This window comes from Aptenodytes patagonicus, chromosome 2 (assembly GCF_965638725.1).
Source record: "Aptenodytes patagonicus chromosome 2, bAptPat1.pri.cur, whole genome shotgun sequence".
Taxonomy (NCBI): Eukaryota; Metazoa; Chordata; class Aves; order Sphenisciformes; family Spheniscidae; genus Aptenodytes; species Aptenodytes patagonicus.
In genome coordinates, this window is record NC_134950.1 from 43390535 (window position 1) to 43411752 (window position 21218).

Here is a 21218-nt window from a genome sequence, read left to right on the forward strand (position 1 = left end):
CAAGCTTGAGCTGATGCCCCCTATTTCTACTATTAGTCTAACTTTGTCTTACAGCTGTGAATTGCTTTTATTTTACTCAGCAAGTACCTCTTTTCTATCTTGAGCATAATGTTTCTTGTTTGTCATTATACATCTTCTTAATCACCTTACAATTGTTTTCCATTTTGGAACAATTCTGACATGTAAGTGCAGTTTTTAACCCATTGATATAACACAGTACAGTATTCTCTGTAGGCAGAACACCAGTTTTTGACAAATTCAATTTTGTTGTACGCATACACAATAAAAATCTGATCCAACCCATACAGTTCCCAGACTGTATAGTTTGCAGCTACTTTTAACATCATCCAGCATTCATATTCAACTGCTTTTACTGAAAAGCAGTTAAAGAAATCTTTTATTTTCATCCCTTCCAGTAAGTTTTAATTAGAGGGTTGCTTTTTTTAAAAATTGTTTTGTTGATTTGTTACTTTCTATTTTAAATCTACTGATCCATAGCACACATGAAATGGTGTTTTGCAATGGCTGAGGGTGATTATTCTTATTTTACAGGGCAATGGATGACATTGATATTCCCTGGCACGAAGGACAGGTTTTGTGCCAGGAAACCATCACACGAAGCGCTAACAAAACAAAACGTAAACATAGCATAGTTAATGTGCTGAAGTACAGGAATTTTAACAGCACCTTTCCAAAAGCAAAGGCTGAATTTAAAAACCTTCAAGAAAAAAAAACCACAAAGTATACTGGAGAAGGTGTAAATTTAAAATACTGAGTGGTGAGAGACAAACAAAGAATGGGTAGTCAAAGATGCCTGTATTTCTGTTCCACTGAGGATGTTAGATACAAGACAACCTCTTTGCTAGAAGAGAATGAAATATGTAGTACAGAGAAAAAGCTAAAACAGAAGGCAAGATTTGTGGTAATGTTTACCATAAAAGGGTAAAAACATTTTCCAGGTAAAATAAAGAGTTTGGCATTAACAGAAAGTGTTTGTTACATAGCAGCTTCAAAAGGTGGCTCATAGCTTGTATCCATTGATGTGACCCAGAAGAAATACGAAAGAGGAGGCAAGATGTTTTTGAAACTGTTTGAAAATGAAAACAATGTTAAAGAAAATAGCAGGGATTGAGCAATTTTCATTTTTGTTTCAAGCCTGTGTTCTGCCAACGTCACGTAAATATCAGGAAGCATTTGCAGTGCATAGCTGTTTATCGAAGTAGAGTAAGTAAAGAGGTAGCCCAAGGGTAGTGGGACTTGAGAGAGTAATGATTGGAAGAACAGTGCAATGCAAAACCTAATTCGCCAACAATTAATGCTTGCTTTTAAAAAAAAATAAACAGCAATAGCAGGTTGTGGAATAGCTCCAGATAGATTTAACTAGATTAGGGTTGGGGCTCCAGACAGAATCTGCTCAAATTGAATGTTGCAAAAAAACCACACAGCCCTTGAAATAGGGAGGCTGTGAATATGAATAATCCTTTGGGGCATAAAGGACCTAGAAATTAATGGAAATATCACAATTAACTTAGCAAAAGGGGAAAAGGCCTAGATATAGAAAACAATTCTCAAAATTAATTTTGAAAGAGTGTTCTTAGAAAAAAAAAAAAAGATGTATGCCTAGCTTCAGTGACAATGAAGATTTTATTAGCTTAAAAAAAAAAAACCAAAAGAAACCTCTGTACTATTGGTGAAAGACCCATACCACCAAAATTTTCTGATTTTGTTAGACATTATATAATAAGTTAAGGAATTTCTCCCGATGCTGTCTGTGGGAGTAAGTGTTTCGTATTAAATGGCCATCATGTCTCCCCTCAGGATTGATTTTCTAGGGAAGGAACTGCTAATAATAATTAGGCCATCTGCCACATTACTTCAGTATCAGAAAGACATGAAAATCTGTCGTAGCTCTCAGCCTAACCACCTTCGGTATTATTTTTGCTGTTTCTCCAGTGCCACAGCCATGTACAGCATTCTACAGACTACTACAAAATGGCAGGCTGCTGCTCAAGGGGCTGACAGCCTGAATTAAACACGATGCACCTGCATACAAGTGAGACTGGAAAGCTTTTTTTGAGAAAGGGCTACCAGAACTTTAAAAAAAAATATAAGGGAGATGATTTCACTAGCTACCTAATTAGCATTTTATATAGATACACATGTAGTCTTAGAGTTTGCTGCTAGAGCAGCCTTTTTCTTAATCACAGGGAATTTGCTACAAAAGTGCATTTTTGGGTTGAAGGGGAAGATAGTGTTGTAGAAACCAGGCGCTCAGGGGGAAAAAAAAAAAAATCAGTTGTATAATGAGTATATGTAGCAGGGAAGATATTCCAGCCAGAGCTAATGGAAATTAGCTTGTGAAAGAGATGACTAGGCAAAAGGCAATTAGGGAAGATAAAGCTGTAGAATGAAACCTCCAAGATGAACTTTGAACCTCAGGCATGGATGGTGATCACAAAGTTTTAAGACAGGGTGGGAAGCAGTGTAATTGATAAAAGCAAGAAGGTAATATAGTAATCAGGATATGAAGCAGTATTGTACCCGAGGAAAAAACCCCAAAAAATAACGTAATAGGAGAACGGTGTCCACAGGGCAGAATATAGCATCAGTGCAAGGAAGACAAGAGGCTGAGCTTATTGAAAGGGACGCTGAAGGGAGAGACAGGCAAGTTACAAAGGAATTTCAAGTTAGCTGCATTCAGTCAGCAGCTCAATTCTCAGAAGGGAAATAATCATGTGCGATTTGAGGATTGTTACATTGAAGGCCTTAAAAGTGAAAATCCTCAGAAAAGGATTTTGAGATAGGAGGCATCAAGATAGAAACCTGAAGGATGGAGAGGAATTACTCATTCAAAATCTTATCAGTCTTAGTTACTGCATAGATGATTATCATACATATAAAACATACTAAGGTTTTATTTTAATGACTCACTGCATTCAGTCAGTATGAATGCAGTACTTCCCTCTTACATTTTTTTTTCTGCCAAATAGGCTGCAACAAAAAATTAAAAAATTCTGAAGTAGTATGCTTGTTTTACTTTTTACTACTTATGGAACTATTTCCTCCAGTTGCCTCAAATTCTTGCAAGAGAATAAAAGCCTGCAATAGCGTACTATTTTTCCAAACTTTTTTCACACGATTACTTTTTTTCATAGCTATTTTGGAAGACTGACTTTAAAGACGCAGATACTTTTAACATGAGTTAAGGGCTGCCTCCAAAGGCATTAGAACAGAGTAACACTGTGTACTCTAAATTCGTCCTATCTGTTCTGCAGAAGTTTTAGGGAAACCTCCCCTATACGCACGCCTTTGGTCACACGAGTGCAAAAGTTTTATTAGAAGACCATGAAAAAGACTCAAGAGCTGCAGCACATGCAACTCCCTGCCTTTCAAAGCTTCAGCTATTAAACCCAAAGAAGTTTTCAGGACTCTAAAGCTAGATGACTTTCTTTTAACACCTTCAAGAGCACAGATGCATCCCAATTGTGGCAGCACAAAGCTTCCAGAGCCAAACATACCAAGGCCTTGCACTGTAGGGTAATGAGAAAGGTAAGATGGTAGAATGTACAGGTGGGAGTCTGGACATTCACCTGGGCCTGGCAGAGAGCCCACAGCTGCTGCTCAGTGCTCAGCTGTGATCAAATGACTACAGTGAGAAATACTCTTTCAAGGACCATATTCCAAAGCTTCTCAGGCTGCACAGAAACCTCCTATTTTCCAGCAGTGATTTAGACTCTTGTCCTCCTCTTCTGTTTATAGTGTAGAGACAGCACCAATCTTCCCTTTCTCCTGCATGAATTCTGCTATCTCTGTGGGAAGAGGCTAAAAAAGCTCAGAAGAGCCAGTAGTGGGTGGAGTGAGTGTTTTCATACCATCTGTTGTGCAACAGCACCATCCAGCTGTCAAAAAAAATAATGAAAGATTAATGCCACTATCCAGATTTGGTCCTTGTACCACAAGCAAAGTGAAGAATTACACCTATTAAACAAAACCAAACCCACAGGTCTTTTCCCTGCTTCTGAATTATATTGGTCCATTGTGTTATGTTTTCTGGGTTAGCACACAAGAGTGTGCTTTAGCAAAACTAAGAATTCAACCCAGTTTATTTCTGCCCAGTAAGACTGGCAGGCTAGAGCTTACCTCCATGTTGCAGTGAAGTGTAGAATATAAGCTCTCAGGTATGAGGAAGAGACCATTATCTTTGGCTCACAACCAAAGACAGTTAATCACACTACAAAAATTAATAGAAAAAAACTCTTACCATTTCATACGTAAGAGCCCATGTTTTAGCTATTATAACTAACCACTCGAGCTTCAGTAGTGAAAGCAAGAACAGCAACCTCCAGTGAGGGGGAAAAAACGATGAAAACTCAGACTTAACTAATGGATTACTCGAGAGGCATTATGACATGAGGAAGAAACTTCTTGCTTTCCAAGATTCTTCATAAAGTTGTGCTCTTTAACAGTAACTACAAGGCATATGCAATGGAAATAAATAAATGGCATTCCCTACAACGGATGACTGATCACCTGAATTAAATCCACAAGGTCACTGCTTAAACTGCCCTCAGTTCTTCACTAAACTCAGTTTTGCCATAACACCTGCAGGGAGCTTACCGTGTGTGTCCACTGATGATCAGGAAGTCTAATATTAGAATACTGTTCTTGCATTACATATGCCTTAGCCTGTCCTGTGATCCCACATTCTTGCATTGTTTGATACTTGAAAGCAGGGAATGCATCTCCTTTTCTGACTTTCTGAAGTCCAGTACTAGTTCTTTACAAACACTTTACAAAGCAGTGTAAGGTATCTATTAAGTCTAAAGATAAGTCAATCATCCTTTAAAAGAAAAAAAACAGTAGAAACTTTCCAAGTAAATATTGGCAGGAAAAAATTGTAAATGCAACAATAACCTAGGAGAAAGGGCACTTCTACACTCAAAGAAAACTTGAAAGGAAAACCTAGGATAAATGAGATGATTTTAAGGAACTTGAGCTTATGCAAAGAAGAATCAGCATAATCACGCATCAAGAGGAGATGCTGTTTTTCTTCCACAGAACTAAAACATACAGCAGATTTTAATGTAAGCCCAGAACATCAGAGCACAGCAACAGGAAAACAGCAAGCACTAGAACAGCAGCCAAAGCCATAGGAGCAATGAACACACCCAAAGATACAGTAGAGGTGCCAAATGACAAGCCTGTGCCAACTGGGAGAGAAGGTGCCCTTAGACAAGCAAGGCAGCAAAACCAGAGGAGTCCAGAGAGACACAGTCCTAAGGAAAAGGGGACAACCAGCTCCCCAAAAACTGCAGATGAACAAGATGAAACAGAGGCATGGCCAATAAGGAAGTATTATGGCTAAGCTTGACTAATGAAAGCAAGGAGTTCTCCTCTCACTAAGACAGGGAGAACAGAACACAAGACCTTCAAGAGGAGCTATATTAGAAAGTCACTGCAGACTCCATTAGATCAGAGACAGAACAAAGTCACTAGAAAAAACACGTTGGAATGAAAACAGACCAAAATGCTCAAATCTGTAAAAAAGAATTGGTGTCAAATGCAAAAAAAAAAAAAAGGAAAGACTGGTATGTAGGAGGGTACTGGAAGAAGGTGGCAAGGAGGTGGTGGGCAAGAAAGAGCCTTTGAATCTATAATGAAAGTTTCTTCTCTGTTCCACAAAAAAAAAAAAACATCAGCAAAGTTTGAATTTTAAGTACAGAGAAAGTAATTTACCATAAAGAATCTGATGATCTTGACTGAAGAAAGTCTATTTCCCTTGCCAGGAACTGACTAGACAACTTGTGACATGGCTTGGAGGCTGCATAGCTATGCTCAGAGAACTGCATACTCAAAAGGCATAGAGTTACACACTCATTCCAGTAACAGAAAGGGTACGATCAATCTATTTCAAAACTCAGATGTGTAAGGAGAACAGACAGAAAGAAGAGGAGGTCGAAAAGAAGATCTCCATTAGTTACTAATCAGGTCAAATAACAAGGGGAAAGGTGGAAACAGCATAAAAATCCCACTAAGCATAGAAATAGGCCTCCAGTGGAAAGAAACAAGACAAGCCAGACAGAAGGAGAAACAGGAAGCCATGAAGTCTTTCCAAAACAGTCTAAATAGAGACACTTTTACACCATCCTCCATGAGGTCAGCCAGAGTTCTGCCAACTTGATCACAGTAAGTCCTAAAGGATTTCACATGGAACTTGAGCTCATGACAGTGGTTTTTCTATTTTACCACAGGGTGCAAGCTTTTAAGCCAGGACACCTGAAGGTACAAAAGGTAAGAAAAGAGTGTTTCCACTAGACAGCAACCCGTTTACACTTACTAGTTGTTCAGTTTAGTTAAGGAATCAATCTTACTTAAGATTAGAGTACCTGTTCAAACTGAGCTTTGTAGTCTTGTATGAGTAAGCATTTCCAAACCCAGGGCTTCAGCTGTCCAGAGAGTCTTAGATAGATGTACTATAGTTAAACCTGCCATGTCACTCAGAGTATATGTTTACATGTCTGCAAGTCCCCCTGCCTCCCCGCCAGCAAAGTATCTATTTACTATCCACAGAAGGTACTATTCAGTTCAGACCTGAGGAGTTCAATTCTATCTTCATCAACCTCTCTAACCTTGTAACAAGGAAAGCTTGTGGATCTGATTTATTGCAAGCTTCTGCTGTCACTGATGAGTGCAGTGGCAGACCTAATGACAAACTTGTTGGATTTGGGATTTTAGTTCATGAACAGTCTTAAACCAGGGACACAGAATACAACTCATGTGGGAACAGTGATAGGATCACACGTGATAAATCCAGAATATTAGGCAGAATAGCTGGATACAAAGACATGTTGCACATACAGATCTTTTAACCTGCTCCATCCTTAGAACTACACTGCAACACTCACCAGCCCCCTCTTCTCAGACTGTGAGTCCCATTAAATTTTGTATTTAGCATTTCACGGCAAGTTAGTTTCTACTTCCAAAGTGTCTAGACATAAGCTGTGTTGATACCCATGTCTTCCAGTGAGAGGCTAAGTTCCCATGACAGGGAATATGAATAAAACCAAGAAGTTCTATCCTAGAAAGCTCACACATTTCAAAGTTTAAAGAGCTTATTTTAATCCAAGATATGGCAACTGTAAAGTCCAGTTCATAAAAGGGCAACTTGCTGCTGATAAGTCTTCAAATGTACAGTGAAAACAGTCAATCAATGCAAGTTTTTAGTCAGTAGGGCTTCCCCATTGATTCCAACAGTTTCTTTCTCTCTTCTGCCGAGGGCATCTCTGGTTTCACACCATTTCTCCTCCTTTGCATCATAATGTCATGCTGAAAATAGAAGAAAGTGACAATGAGAACACAGATTTCTCAGAAGTCTCTGCCTCTGAGCTCCGAATGAATAACATTCTTTAACAGAAGTACTCTTTATATATCAAGAGCCAGATACGCTAAGTCTGATTAGCTGATAACTAAATGTACTAGTATTTAATTGAAGATATCTGATAGTTTACCTTGCTGCTTCAGAAGACAGTGAAATTACAGTATTCCTATTACGCAATATAAGACTAATGCGCAATTGTCTGTAAAGTTTTTTGGTAGTTTGCACAATTATTTAAAGGCTAAACTAAAAGACTCTTTACTACAATGGCATAGGGAAAGAAAATAGCAGATAACAGTTTAACTGCACATAGTTCCTCGTGATACTTTTCTACTGCAACAGAGAAGGAAATAAGGACACCACCAAATAAGAATGAACTCTTCCTAAGTTTTATCTTAGGTTAAAGTAAATATGACCCAAACCAATGGAAAACCAGATGAACTTCTCTTACCTCAGAATTTTTTTCATTATATTCATTTAAAACAGAACTTATTACTAGAAATCTCTGACTCAAATTCAGAGGGAAACATATCAGGTACCGCAAGAACACTGACTCACAACCTAAGAGGGTAAACTTGGAAGAACCAAGTGAAGTACTTCCATATGCACCTGCTTGAGTCTTCCAGTAACACATACCAAGACTACCTAGGCCTGTAAGTCACCGTAAAAACAGTAGCAGTCAGCACTAGCTAAGCCCGAAGAGTTCAGAAAGCAGTGTGTCAGAAGTGAGGTACTTAAAGCAAAGCATGGAGTAAAATTTAGAAAAATCTACTGCGCTTACCCAGAATTTCCTGCAGCTTTTGTACTTCAAAAAATAAGCAGTACACATATCCTTGTTATAGTTGTTGTCATCCATACATTTTCTAGAGGCATCCGTTTCCTTTAATAGGGGAAAACATACTTCAGAGCTGAGGGAAGTTACTGTACTCAGTGTCTAAAAATTCTAACAAGTCCCAGAATATCTATGAAGATAGGAGGCAGCTTCTCAGATGAAAGAAAACTATCAAAGAGAGCAGAGGAACATCTATCACAAAGGATAATCAGTAATTCCAAACAATGACTTCATTTAGAGATAACAGACATTAGTACTCTTTAAACAGTAAGGATAGAGTCCACAGAATAGTTGTTTATAAAGATGCTTGGTATAACCCACAGGACTTTTAAAAAATCAACCAAGCTTGTCTAACCAGGATTTCAGGCTCTGGTTTTAAGGACAGAAAATTGAAGAGATTGCTATCAGTTGTATTACTCCTATTTACGCGGAATTACTGGTTGTTATTTCACACCTACTGTAACAGATGATTTTCAGCTTTTCCCATCTTCAGACTCTTTAAGAAAGTTTTTCTGCAAAATGCCAATGCAAGAGTGCTATCCATAAAAAAATCCTCTAGAAATTGCATTATTTAACATTGAAACATACAAACAGAAATCCCAATTTGATCATCTTACCGCTACACATGGATTTATATCATGGTCTCTAAGCTGCTGTGCATGCCTGGACATTCTAGACAGACACTCGTACCTTGGCTAGAAACAGAAAAGGAACAGGTTAAGTATCTACTTTTAATAGCAACTCAGAATTAAGTCTGAACTGCAGCATGTAATAAAGGCTTTCCAATAACACACACAGTCTGGCTGTCTTAAAAAAAAAACCACCACCATAAAATTTCTTTTGCAAAATGTTATTTCAAAAGCACTAACAGCAAGACAACTCAGGCAAGTTTAGCCTGTCACCAAGACTGCTTACTCCCTGATAAATTCCTGCAGAGAATGGAACCACTGCAGTGACTCTCATACCAGGCTGTCGTATTGTTGAGGAAGTGACCGTGTCCAGGAGAAACAGCTCCTTAGAAGCTGTTCACAGCCAGCACACTGTAGACACTTCAATTAATAGTGTGGGGGAGCAATGTAAACTTTTCCAGATTTGTGCCTACTCCTTAGCTGGATCACATCTGTGTCATCACTGAGCTTTCCCAGGTATAACAAGTGCCCAACCATCTCCTGTGTTGCTGTATCAGATACTTAACAGAAAAAGAAATGGTTTCACTACAAGGAGGGACCAGATCCATTTACACTGTGTACGACAGCTTGAATCACATTTTTTTACCAGTTCAGTAGTTTGACATTGACTCTAGGAACTGTAAGCTTGAGACACACAGAGTTCAGTGCCAAGAACCTATACTGATCCAAGATGATGACATCAAGATGAACAGCAGACCCTTGTTCCCTTTACTACTTCCCATACATTGCCTCTGGCACACATATGGCCATGCAGGTATTTGTTCCAAACAAATACTAAATCTAACCAAAAATAAATTAATGTTGACCAGATGAGTGTTTGAGCCAATGCAAACAGAAACACAGGACTGAGGAAGAGAGCGCACTTTGCAGCAAATTAAAGTACAGCTGATTAAGGAAACTGTGAAAGAACATCCTTGCTTGATCTTGTTGTTGTTTTGTTTTTTTCCCCCTAAAGACATTGCCACTAATTCTAAACTTAAACCTGTTTCTGTTCACATTAGAGATTGATAACCGCAAATCTGCAGTAAAAAGCCAGTTTTGCTTGATATCAGCAGACAACAATCAAATACTGCTCTTAGTAGCTCACAGACAGAAAACAATGTTTTAGATGAAGGTTCTTCTTGGGTAAGAGTAAGCTATTCCAGGTGAATAAGCCTTACATTTTACAATCCTGTTCAAGTATACTCTCCTGCTGCTTGGAGTATTTTTTGCATTCCACGTGATCGTTTTCTGCAAGTGGGCCTTTTAAAGAACAGTATCAGGAAACCCTTCCACTTTCCTTTGAGAACTATCCAGTTTTTAAGTTAACTTTACAAACTAGGCAAATGTTTCCTTTTTGTGGGTGCAAGAGGATTTCTGATCAGGCACTTCCAACTCAAATGGAAACACAAGCATGTAGAATAGCACCATCCAGACTTCAAGGAAGGAGGGGGGAAAGAAGCAGAAGAAAACAAAAGCAGCATATCACAATGCCTCATCTAAGTCAGTACTACAGACACAACGTTTTTAGGGGTTTGTTTCTGTCTGTGTTACAACTCTGTTTCATTGATATTAAAGGTGTAAGTACCACTTAAGCAGACATGCCACAAGGTGTGCAGTATTAGACTAACTTCAGCCTTACTCTCTGAAAGAGTATTTGAGAGTTGTAGGATGTGTCATCAGCAGTGTTCATTATACAAACTGCAATTAGCATTTTCAGTTTGATTACACTACCACATAATCACACAACCGTGCCCAGTTTAAGGAACAATGCACACAATACATTAAATACGCACTTAATGAACAGGCAGTTCAGGTTCTCATGAAGCTGCTTAGTTCAGAGTAGGCAAATGCTTAAACATATTTAGTACTACCGAAAAGGTCTGATAGCTCCTGCGCCTGTTCCTCTCTCCCCATCTCCGAAGTACTTCAGGATTTGAAGCGTTATCAGCTAGAAGGGCAGGCAGGTCACACCGAAACGCTGCTGTGCGATTGAATGAGCAGTCGAGCAGGAAGAGATCTTTCCCCCCAGTTTTCGCACATGCACAGGCTTCCCTTCCTGCTTTCAGATTACAGGTCTGAGCCCAACCACAACCAAAGGCTTTTATATTCCACAGTTCTTAATTATGCTTTAACACATTAACAGTTGTAAACCGTACCACAGAGAAATACAGTTGTTGCTAGCACTCTTTAACCCTAGGGCTTTTTTAGTTCATAAACCATCAGGATACTTTTCTATGGGCTCCCTCCCATTGAAAAGCGTTTGGCTTTTTTAAATGCATATATACATACAAAGTTGCTAATTATGCTGCAATACAGACCAGCTTATTAAACCTTAGACCCTGGAGCGAAGGCCGTATAAAAATCCTACGGTCTTTATCGCTATTACAGCAGGACAAGCGAGGGGCGGGAGGAGGCTGCCGGCGGGTCCGGACGCTCGGCACCGCTGAGCTGCCTCGCCCGCCTCAGCCTCCAGAAAAGGGTTCGGGGGCAAGTCAGGTGCAGAGGAGGCGGGCAGGCCGCCACGGGGCCGGCCAGCGCCGGGGAGACGCCGGCGCCCACCACCTCAGCTCCCGCCTTCCCCCACCGCGCCCCCTTCCCCCCGCCGCCGCCGGCGGCCCCTCTCCCCGCCTCGCGCGGCTAACGGCCCTCGCCCCAACGGCCACCGCTGCCCAACGGCCGCCGGCCGGCGCGCGCGCGCAGCCCTCCCTCAGCACCACCTGCCGCCGCAGAGAGGTGCCCGGGCCCCGCCGCGCCGCAGCCGGGCCCCCCGCGCCGTCTCCCGGCCAGGCAGGGCTCCCCCAGCCCGCGAGCGGGCGGCGAAGGAGCCTCCCCTCCCCCGGCGGAGAAGGGGAAGCGGCGCCCGGCCGCAGGCACGGCAGGCGGGCGGGCAGACGGGCAGCGCGGGTCGCCGGCGGCGGCACTCACCTCCGTCCCCGGCCGTATCCGCGGGAGCCCGGGGCGGGAGGGGGCAGCCCGTCTCCAATTCGAAAGACGTCAGCGGCTCGGGCAGCCCGCTTAAGTACGGGCGCAGCCTACCCCGCTCCCGGCCTCGCGGCTCCCCCCGTCCCAGCGCCGCCGCCGCCCACGCCCCGGCGGCGCTGAGTGGCAAGGCCGGGCCGCCAATGGCGGCGGCGGCGGGCCCGCCCCGGCCTTGAGCGGCGCCTCCTTCCACCAACGGGGCGGGCGGCGCGGGCCGCAGGCGCCGGCGGCGGGGCGCGGCCGCGGCCCTGACTGACGGGGGGAGGCGTCCAACCCGCGGTGCGTGTGGGCGGCGGGCGGTGTGGGCGCGGCGTGTGCGGCAGGCTGGGCTGCACCGCAGCGCATACACTACAATGGCTGCTGGAAAGACGGGAAAGCAAACAATTTCCAGGCCCGCCGCGTCCAGCCCGAAATATGGGGAAAAAATTACAGAAAAATCGGAGAACACTGTAAAGGGTGGAAACGGGGCGCAGAGGGGATGCTGAGGCTCCCGCGGTGAGTCTGCTGCGGGTTTGGGGGGCAGGCGCCGGGGTTTAGCAGGGAAATATCAGGGTTATTTAAATTATGAAGGGGGAGGAGGAGAAGGAGGGGGGAGAGGAGAGAGGAGCAGCGAGCAGTGAGGAAAAGTTTGTGTTAACCATCCCTCCCTTCCATCCCGCTCCCCCCGTCTCCCGCAGCCCCCCACCGCCCCGCGTCGGACCCCCCCGGAGGGGAAAAGCAGGGGAGGGGAGGCGAGGCGAGCGGTGCCCCCCTTCCCCTCTCTCGGAGGGAGAAAGAGATGATTTTGAGAAAAACCTCTCTCAGGAGTTTCCTCCACTCCTCCCCTCCCTCCCCGCGGCGCTATGTTGGTTCGCGAGCGAGCGGGCGAGGCAGCGGTCTGCCCGGGGGACGGCAGGAGGGCGCGGGGTGCCCGCCGCCGACCCCCGCGGCGGGCCGGGGCCGGGGCCGCGGCGGCGGCGCGGGGCAGGGGCAGGAGCAGGAGCCGCGCGGCCGCCCCCTCCCCTCCTCGCCTCTCCGGAGCCTGTGCTGTGAATGCAGTGACAGCGGCGAGAGCGGCGAGAGGGAGCGGAAGACATTAGAGACCGCGGTGCCGAAAAATGAGGGAAAAAATTAATATAAATTCGCCCCCCGCCTCAAACCGGCCGAATTTCGCACAGAAATTTCCCCCGTGGACCCGGCTACCCGTGGGGTGTTCCCCGGACCTGGCGGCTGCGTCTTTGGGGGGATCCGGAGTGACTTTGGGGCACTCGACCCCCCTTTCCCGTCGTTTTTTGGACAAAAGTTTTTTTTTTCGTAATAAAGAAACGAATTTGCCTGCTCTCCCCCTCCGAGTGGCCCAGAAGCTTTTCCCTTCCCCATCGGTGTGTGTTTAGAGAAAAGTGTGAACCCAAGTAAGTGCTGAGTCGTGTTGCATTGGGGAGGGGGGTTTGCTAACTGAAAGCAGGAGAGATCCGGAGAGAGAGAGAGAGAGAGCAGGGACAGCTTGTTGTCAGTATCATAAACAACCAAAATGGAGGGAGAACTGAGGCATATAACAAAATAAAAATCAGAAAAAAATGCCAAAAAATACCTAAAAATCGGGGCTGCTCCCCCTTTTCTTCCTCAAGGTAACAGAATAAAACCCGTGTCTTCCCGAGACCGTTTTAAGGTTTCAGGGAGCAAGGAGTTAATATTTATTATTTTTTTTTGTTGATGAATTCTTTGGAAAGGCAAAAGCCTCTTATAACTCGCCACCGACAATGAGAAAACGTGAAAATCCCTTTCAGGAGAGAGAGGTAGGGGGAGATGATAGTGCAGAAAGTGCATAACTTGGGGGTAATGTGGAGTGATCCTAGATAAGATAAATGCTGTATGTGCTGCTTTAGAACTTCCTTTTTTAATGCTTTTTTGTATGTTTGGGGGGGGGTTGGAGATGGGGGCTCCTTTCTTTTCCTCTGTCTTTTTTTTTCTTTCCTTTTTTTTTTTTTTTTTTTTTTGGACCGGAATGTAATGCCTTTGTAGTGTCACTTTCCTGATCTAATTAGGATGTGTGAGGCAAAGAGTAAACCTTTCCGGTTTATAAAGTGCATTTTCGTTGCCTTTGAATTTCAAGTTTTCCTGGTGGCTCCCTCCTCTATTTAAACTGGATTCTTCAGAGTAGTGTGGGGTTGAGGTAATGCTCCATAGGGAAAGCAGAGAGGGCTCAGGGGCAGGGCACGTCTTCTGCGGGTGGTTGCTGATTTCCCTGGCACGTTCAGTTCACCTGTTTGTCTCCTACAAAGAATGTATTCTGCAGTCTCCTCGTTTTATTTATATAAAATAATGATGCCTCATCTCGCCTCACATTGAAGTTAATGCGAAAGTGCTGCTGATGTTGGTTCCACGTGGGATCAGGGACATAGCAGGGCATTTTAAAGAGACAGCTTCTCTTTTCCTAGGGTTATCATCACCTCTGCAGCACCTCTGCCTCTAGCAGAGGGATGGTTCGTTGTTTTTTTTTTTAATGGAAAGGTATCAAATCGGCCCTGGTCTGATAAATTAAGGCAGAATAATAGGGGAAAAACGTGCAGATTCGTTTGGATCAAAGCAATTCTTTTGTGTGTAACAGGTCTTCAGGGGAGTTTTCTTGGTGTGTTAATTAAAATGCTGTGTTTTGGAGAGCGTTTTTTGGAATGGGTGTTGCAGAAATGAGATAGTCTCAGGTTGTTTGATATTAAAACCTAGTGCTGGTCTGCTAGCTGTGAATTCCCTGGGAGGAGACCTATGCGCATAGGGCAATTTCACAGACATTTTGTAGAAGTTGTGAAGTGCATTATTTTTACTTTGAAAAAATTCAGTTTTGTTGGGGACACCTGAGTTTGTTGAAAAGGATTGTAGAGCTTGTCCTATACTTAAATCTTCTGAACAGTCCCCAAAGGTTTTGAAAGTAGTGAAAATAACTGTAGGTTTTAATTGGCCAAGCTAGGGGCTTTTTACAAGTACACCTTAGCTGTGTAATTATAACATCACTTGGAAGAATTGCCTCTGGCTTTGTTTAAAAAAAGAAAAATCATCCTAACTGCGGTCTAGTTTCATGTATATGTGTGCATGTGTGTGTGCATGCATGCTTTTAGCATGGGTTCTGGCTGATACAGTTTTTTGCTTAATTTTTAACTTGTAAATGTTTAACTGTAATGATGTGAAATGCTCTGTTTGTCCCTATTATCTCCCATGTATTTTAATTTTCAGTGAAATATCCTATTTAAAAAATTAACATCACCTCTTAACATGGCAATTTGATATCTTTATGAGGAGTTATGATGTTTCCTTTACACATGCCTTGTTTTTGTAGTCTTTGTGTTTAATTCTAGATTAAGAATTGAATACAGGTATGTGGTTCTCGAGAGGGAAGGTGGAGTACTGAACTTGTAGGGAGGCTATTTCAGCAAATGTTTTCTTTGAACTTGTGGAAGTTGAGTATCAGTTGTGATAGCCCTCTGTGTTGAATAGCATGTATTCGCAAATGATCTCTACCTTTTCTGCAAGTGTGACCAAAGAAGCTATTGTACAGTAGTTGTTGACTAGGGTAGTCTTGTGGTTAGAGATTTTGGAAGAAATCTCAAAGTTTTCCAGTGACTCACAGTTGTGAAAATTAAATCACATTAACTACTCTTAGGCTAGAAAAAAAAGGCTCATTAAGGAAGAAAGATTAATCAGTTTGTATAAAGGAATGAAATTGAACATTTTTCCAAAACTGTCTTTTATGATTTAGAGATCTCTTTTACAGTTAGCAAGAATTCATACTTCAAAGTTCCTTTCCTAGTATTTCTTACACTGATCTCTTCTTTTGATTGACTGAAGTAACATTATCCTGAAATGCATAGAAATTTGATAAATTAATAGCAGTGCACCACGTGTTGGTGTTTTTAATGTACCAGGGTAGCTAGATAGTAGTAGATGTACAGAACTAACTTTAATAAACTAGTTAATGGTACTGAGAACAGTATTTAAGAACTCTTCAAATACTGTGTCTGTGACCATCAGTATGAAGTGTTTAACGTGTTACCACATTTTTACCTAATTAAGAGCTTCTAAATCATTAATATTGTAATGCTGAAAATAGGTGTGGACACTGGTAATAACAACATGAAAGAAGCATATGTCGTGGAGTATCTTTCTTGACTTATAGTTATGTATTACAAAGTAAATTCAGTGTATCCAACCATAGTACAAAATTCAGGACACAGGGAGGAGGAAGAGGAAAGGGTGTTCTCACAGAATTTGATACTCTTCTAAACTGGGTTTAATTTTAAGGTATAATCCAGATGGTGATAATAATAGCAGAAGATAAATGTTGTTTAGGATTGGTTTTTACAAACTTACTCTCTTTTTGTAGAAAACTGAATTCTTCTTACAGGGAAGATGTGGTGTTTAATAAAAATAGAAGTAACTTTCAAAGCTTCCTTACTTCTAAGAGTTAAGATAATCTTCTCTATTATATGTGCTCTGTTTCTATACATGATTCAGTATGATTTTTTCAAGATTTTCTAAAATTAAAACACCTGAGGAAACAAATACTATGGGCTGTTGTTGGTAAAGTTACCCTAGTTTTTGTAGGTAAACTGGGGAGCTGTAAATGTATTAAAATCCTTCTTAGATACTTATCAATCCTATTCAATAATGTTTAAAAGTTAATAACTACAGTATTCTACAACAGTACAGCAAATACAGGAATCTAAATTGACATGCATTCAACTTTTCTTGAATGCTTAGTTCAAGTTTGTTTCTTGGTGTGTACTTTTCATTTAGTAATTATCTTGAAAAATGAGTTTCCCAATGTAGAACTTTGAGATTTAAATTAAGAAACTTTTTTAAAAAATTGTGTAATTCCAAAAGGCGCTGCATACAAAGCGCAGCCACTTCTAATGGTCGTCCATCTCTGCAGCTAGTCAGTCAAAATGGTGCCCTTAAGTCTCCTCCTTTCAGGGTAGTGCATGTGTTTTAAAATTATTGGGTTAAAGAGGGCACTGCTCATGTTCTAAATAAACCACTGTTTGTAACTGTTCAAGGTTATTTTGTTAAAAGAGATGTTTTATTTCAGAGTGTAAAACATAAGTTTTTTAAATTTTGTATCTATAACCTCTTAGATCTTTAAAACCAGTTTTTGTCAGCAAATACCTTTTGGGAGGGTTCTTGACCAAGTTCGTCTGTTTACTAAGGGGAGATATTCTGGAAAACATGAAATATGTTGGAGCAATTAGACCGTTCTTAAATCAGTGTAGAGGTAAAAGGAGCTAGCAGCCACCACCACCAAAGTGATAGGGCACTTGCTCTCAAGGAGATATTCTCTAAATATCTGTTACTAGTGAGGATTTAGCTTGAATTACTTTTGAAAGAAATGTGCAGTATCTATCTACTGAACTGTTAAGCATCTTTAACCAATTACCAAATGTTTAGGTAGCCTTAAAAAACTATTTAAAAATAATTCAAATATTAGAACAAAGTAACATTTTGTATTGATCAAATGTAAAATGTTTAAATTTCTGAAGTGTGGGGGATTTTTTTTGCATTTATCTGAACATTTGGATAATAGCATTGTGTATTTTACCTGCTAATCAAAAAATCACATCTAGAATTTAATTAAATTTATTTTGATTTTTAAATTGTGTGAACTTGTAACTTGAATGTAAAACACTGATTAACTCTCAATATAATCACTTATACAGCTGCCTATATTTTATTTTTAATTTTTCAAGGAATATAGTGACCCTTTATCTGAAATTGAATAGATTGCAGTTACTAATGCATTTTAAATGAACAGCTGTCCACCAAACATCAAATGCGAAAAATTCTAATTGTATGCAAGTTGTGAAAACCTAATATTGAACAGAACTGGTCACCATTAATGCAAGTTCAGTTTTACTTTTATTTAGATTGGCTTGTTAAAGTATTTTTTTGTCTACTTCAGTATCAGTGTTCACCTGTTATTGTCTCATCTTAGAAGGACAAATTAGCAGAAATGAATAGACTTAGAGGGTTTTTTTTTTAATTTTTGTCGAGATATAACATGCTTTTAAAAACAGTTATGTGATAACAGTTAATAAAGGATGGGGCCTTCTCATAGGATATATTAAAATTGTTAATATTTAAATGGACCCTGCATGTCTTGTAAACAGTTACTGTAGGATCATGGCATTAAAATTACCCACCATACATACCGGGGTTTTGAGATGACTGCATAAGTACATACTTGACAGTGAAGAGTGGGAAAGCTTATATAGTTATTCTCATGTTGAAGGAATAAATCAGTTTCTATTATAGCCTTCTTTGTAATAACTTCTGTCCCTTTCCTAATTCACTGTCTGTCCAGAGTGTAGAGATACCATGTCACATACATTTAAAATACATGGCCAGAGTGATGGGCTATTTTACGCATGCCCAACCCTAGTGGTTTTGATAGGCTTACAAGGGGGCACGAAGAGAGTAGAATGTGGCCTGATGTACATAATTTTATTTTATTTGTTGAAAGGAAAGGAAAGAGAAGGAGAAAAAGCCAGGGCTGAACTAGTATAAAATCAAAATGTGAGATACAAAAACAAATGAACGTAGACAAATGTGGCTATAATACACAGAATAGTAACTCAGAACTCTGAAGTAAAATAGCTCAAATCAGCTTTGAGAAGTCAAGTGGGAATGAGGAAAGTAAAACCTAGAATTGCCATCAAATGCAATTAAGAAATAAGTATGTAAAGGAACTTGGAAAAATGCAAAAAGTATCTGTTACAGTAAACTGAATTGCTGTAATCTTCTTTTGCACTTAATGTGCTAAATTCCTCTCTCAAAGGAGAATATCCCTAGAAATCAGATTAGAAAGTGTTTAAAGGGAATTATTTGTCAAAGTTGTTTTTTTACTAAAGTTAGGATAACAACTAATAATCTCTTCCATATTGTTGTAAATAATACTTTATTTGATATCCTTTAACCATGCAGATTGCACATAGACTTACTTACGTATTGTACAGGTAATTTAGCTGTTAGCCTGACACTGTGCACCGCTAACTCTCACCCTAAAAGCTTTTCTTCATGGTTGTGGGTCGCATTACACTTTGGAGACTGCCAAATCTGAAGTATTTCTCATGAAATAAGATGTAGATGGCTGGTTTTGTCTTATGCACATTTACTGTGAATTGCCAAGTAATCAAAAAGCAAGGACAATGTCAGAAAGCCTATCTTCCTGCTTCATTTATTGAGTATGTATTTGTATACTACAGGGTATCAGATTTACTAGTGCATGAGTTCTCTAAAAAGCCCTGCAAGTCATCTGACTCTAAATTCATGAGATCTGACTACACTAAATGTTTGAACAGCAGAAAGACCCTGTGTATGCAAATCAGATTTTACTGTCCCAAGTGCTTGTCGCTTCTAATAAAACTGTTTATTGTGTGGTATATGTATTTATCATGAATGTTACATTTATATGTAATAGAGGTATACACACACACACACACATATTTTAAGGAAACATCTGGCTGTTTAGGGAGAATGTCATGTCTTTTGAATCAGTTGATGTACAGGAATTTTTTTTTTTTTAAAGAGACCTTTTTGAAGAAAAGGCAGAAAGAGAGATTCTGGCAGCTTACTATTAAATTTTAATCAAGCCTATATAGTTAGTAATAAAAGATTTACAAGTTTGTAAATGTTAAGTTTCTCCAAACTCTTACTGTCACGTGTGGAATTTTCATTTATTCTAATTGTGCATTTACTACAGCTGCTTACATGCAAGGCTTAATAATAATACTGTATTTATCACATGGAAGTATCGATACAATGTAAATATGTAAAAATAGAAATTGCCTACAGCTGTTCTTACATTTTCATCAGATGATGCACTCCAAAGGCATAAATTTATGGTGTTAGCTACCTCTTATCAGTTACTGGTGCTCTTCCCCTCACAAGTACTTTAGGAAGAGTGAGTATTAAACTAAAATAAAACAAATGTAAAACCCTGTCAGGGTTTTGTGCTCTGTTTAAAAGCTAAACATAGACATTGTTCAAGCTTATTTTGTTGACTGGAAGTTATTGTGGTCAATACACGCATAATTGTTTCATCTAGGACACTAGGAAACTGTGAACCACGTAGCTTGGAGAAGAGCTTAGACATAGCTGATCACTATAAAAGCCAGTTAATTTGAATCTGTAGATTTTTTTTTTCCCCTCTGTGACTTGACAGTTTTCTTTAATTCTTTTGAATACTGGGATTGTGTTTAGACTAAACCACTTGTAATTATACCCCAGCACAAACATATAGCTTATGGCTATATTTTAATCAGTTTCAGAAAAAGTAATAAAAATATTATTGCATCTGTCAAAGGATGGTGTTGCTACATGCTATTTTAAATGGTGTTTAAGTACAGTTATAAGCATACCAGTACAATGAAATCAGCTCTATTCCTAAACAACAAAGTTACATTATTTGTTACTTAAAAAGTTACCAAGAATCATAATATGTTAATTATCCTAATTATTCAGGCTGTTTTTAATATGTGTTGAAAATGCTTTAAAAAGTATATATGAAATATTTATATCAAACTCGTTTAATTTCTCATTACTTGTAAAATGTAATGTTTTCCCAGTTGTAATTTTAAAGGGTTTTTGTCTTAGCTGGATGAGTGTATCCTTTTCTTTTGGATACACTCTTTTCTGAACCCAGCAGTTCTTTCACTTATTTAAAACACTTTCGTTCTCTCGAAATGAATTTGTGTCCCAGTAAGTGTTGATATTGATCATTTTTGTACTACAAAAATTGTGCTGAGGAGTACTGTGGAATTAACTTGTGCTGATGCTGCTACAAGTATAAAAATTGGGTGTAGAGTAACACGGGAAACTTACTCATAGTGGTATTTGGATGATGGGAATAGTCCCAAACTGGATGAATGTTAAACTAGCCTGTGAGGAAAAGATGTCAGGTTTTGCAGCCTTGTAGCATTAATCAAATATGTGGTATCACTATTTCTCATAAGAACTACTGATAGTCCTAGCATGAATTGCTGTAGAAGGCAAACAGAAATACAGATTACACTTTCAGAAAAAAATTGGTTTTAGAGGTCTCCCCTGTAGTATAATATTATTTTACCTTTGAAAACTTGACCACTTCAGAATATTTGAGAACAAGTAAGTTAAGTCCACCTTGAGTTATACATTTCAGTTTCTAGTACAGTTTTTATCTATGCATCATGTAAAACAAACTTCTTACTCTTCACTATACTTAAATATTTGTACTGAGAGGAAAGTGCATTTAAGCAGTTTTTAACTGCATTGGTTACTCGTTCATTCGATTGGAGTAGAAAGGTGCTTTAGTTTGGGAGGTTGAATATGTATTATTATTTTCTGTTTTTCTGTAGTT

General features: G+C 40.1%; 2 protein-coding genes across 4 annotated transcripts in view; one reads left to right on the forward strand and one right to left on the reverse strand.

Annotated features, from left to right (window-relative positions):
- Positions 1–886: 886 nt before the first annotated feature.
- On the reverse strand, positions 887–11942 carry CHCHD7 (coiled-coil-helix-coiled-coil-helix domain containing 7). Of its 2 annotated transcripts, XM_076329688.1 has the most exons (5): positions 11804–11942; positions 10750–10856; positions 8825–8902; positions 8157–8255; positions 887–7326 (listed from the first exon to the last, which is right to left on the reverse strand). In XM_076329688.1, exons 3-5 carry the CDS (start codon positions 8876–8878, stop codon positions 7225–7227), a joined length of 255 nt encoding a protein of 84 aa, XP_076185803.1. In that variant the 5' UTR covers positions 8879–8902; positions 10750–10856; positions 11804–11942; the 3' UTR covers positions 887–7224. The 2 variants fall into 2 exon arrangements, with proteins under 2 accessions (XP_076185803.1, XP_076185802.1); XM_076329687.1 differs by lacking the exon at positions 10750–10856 and having other exon boundaries at positions 11804–11867.
- A 208-nt stretch (positions 11943–12150) lies between these two features.
- PLAG1 (PLAG1 zinc finger) overlaps positions 12151–21218 on the forward strand; it is a 50278-nt gene continuing 41210 nt past the window's right edge. For both annotated transcript variants that reach the window (XM_076329689.1, XM_076329690.1), the window contains exon 1: positions 12151–12352. The gene's annotated coding sequence lies outside the window, so the exon portion shown is untranslated. The remainder of the gene's footprint in view (positions 12353–21218) is intronic.

Bases quoted from the DNA above. Each gene is read 5' to 3' on its own strand.
- CHCHD7 (XM_076329688.1), bottom strand. From the start codon at position 8,878: ATGTCCAGGCATGCACAGCAGCTTAGAGACCATGATATAAATCCATGT. The intron at 8,256-8,824 runs GTAAGATGATCA...CCCCTATTAAAG, and splicing joins ATATAAATCCATGTGTAGCG to GAAACGGATGCCTCTAGAAA. The intron at 7,327-8,156 runs GTAAGCGCAGTA...TTCTATTTTCAG, and splicing joins AAAGCTGCAGGAAATTCTGG to CATGACATTATGATGCAAAG.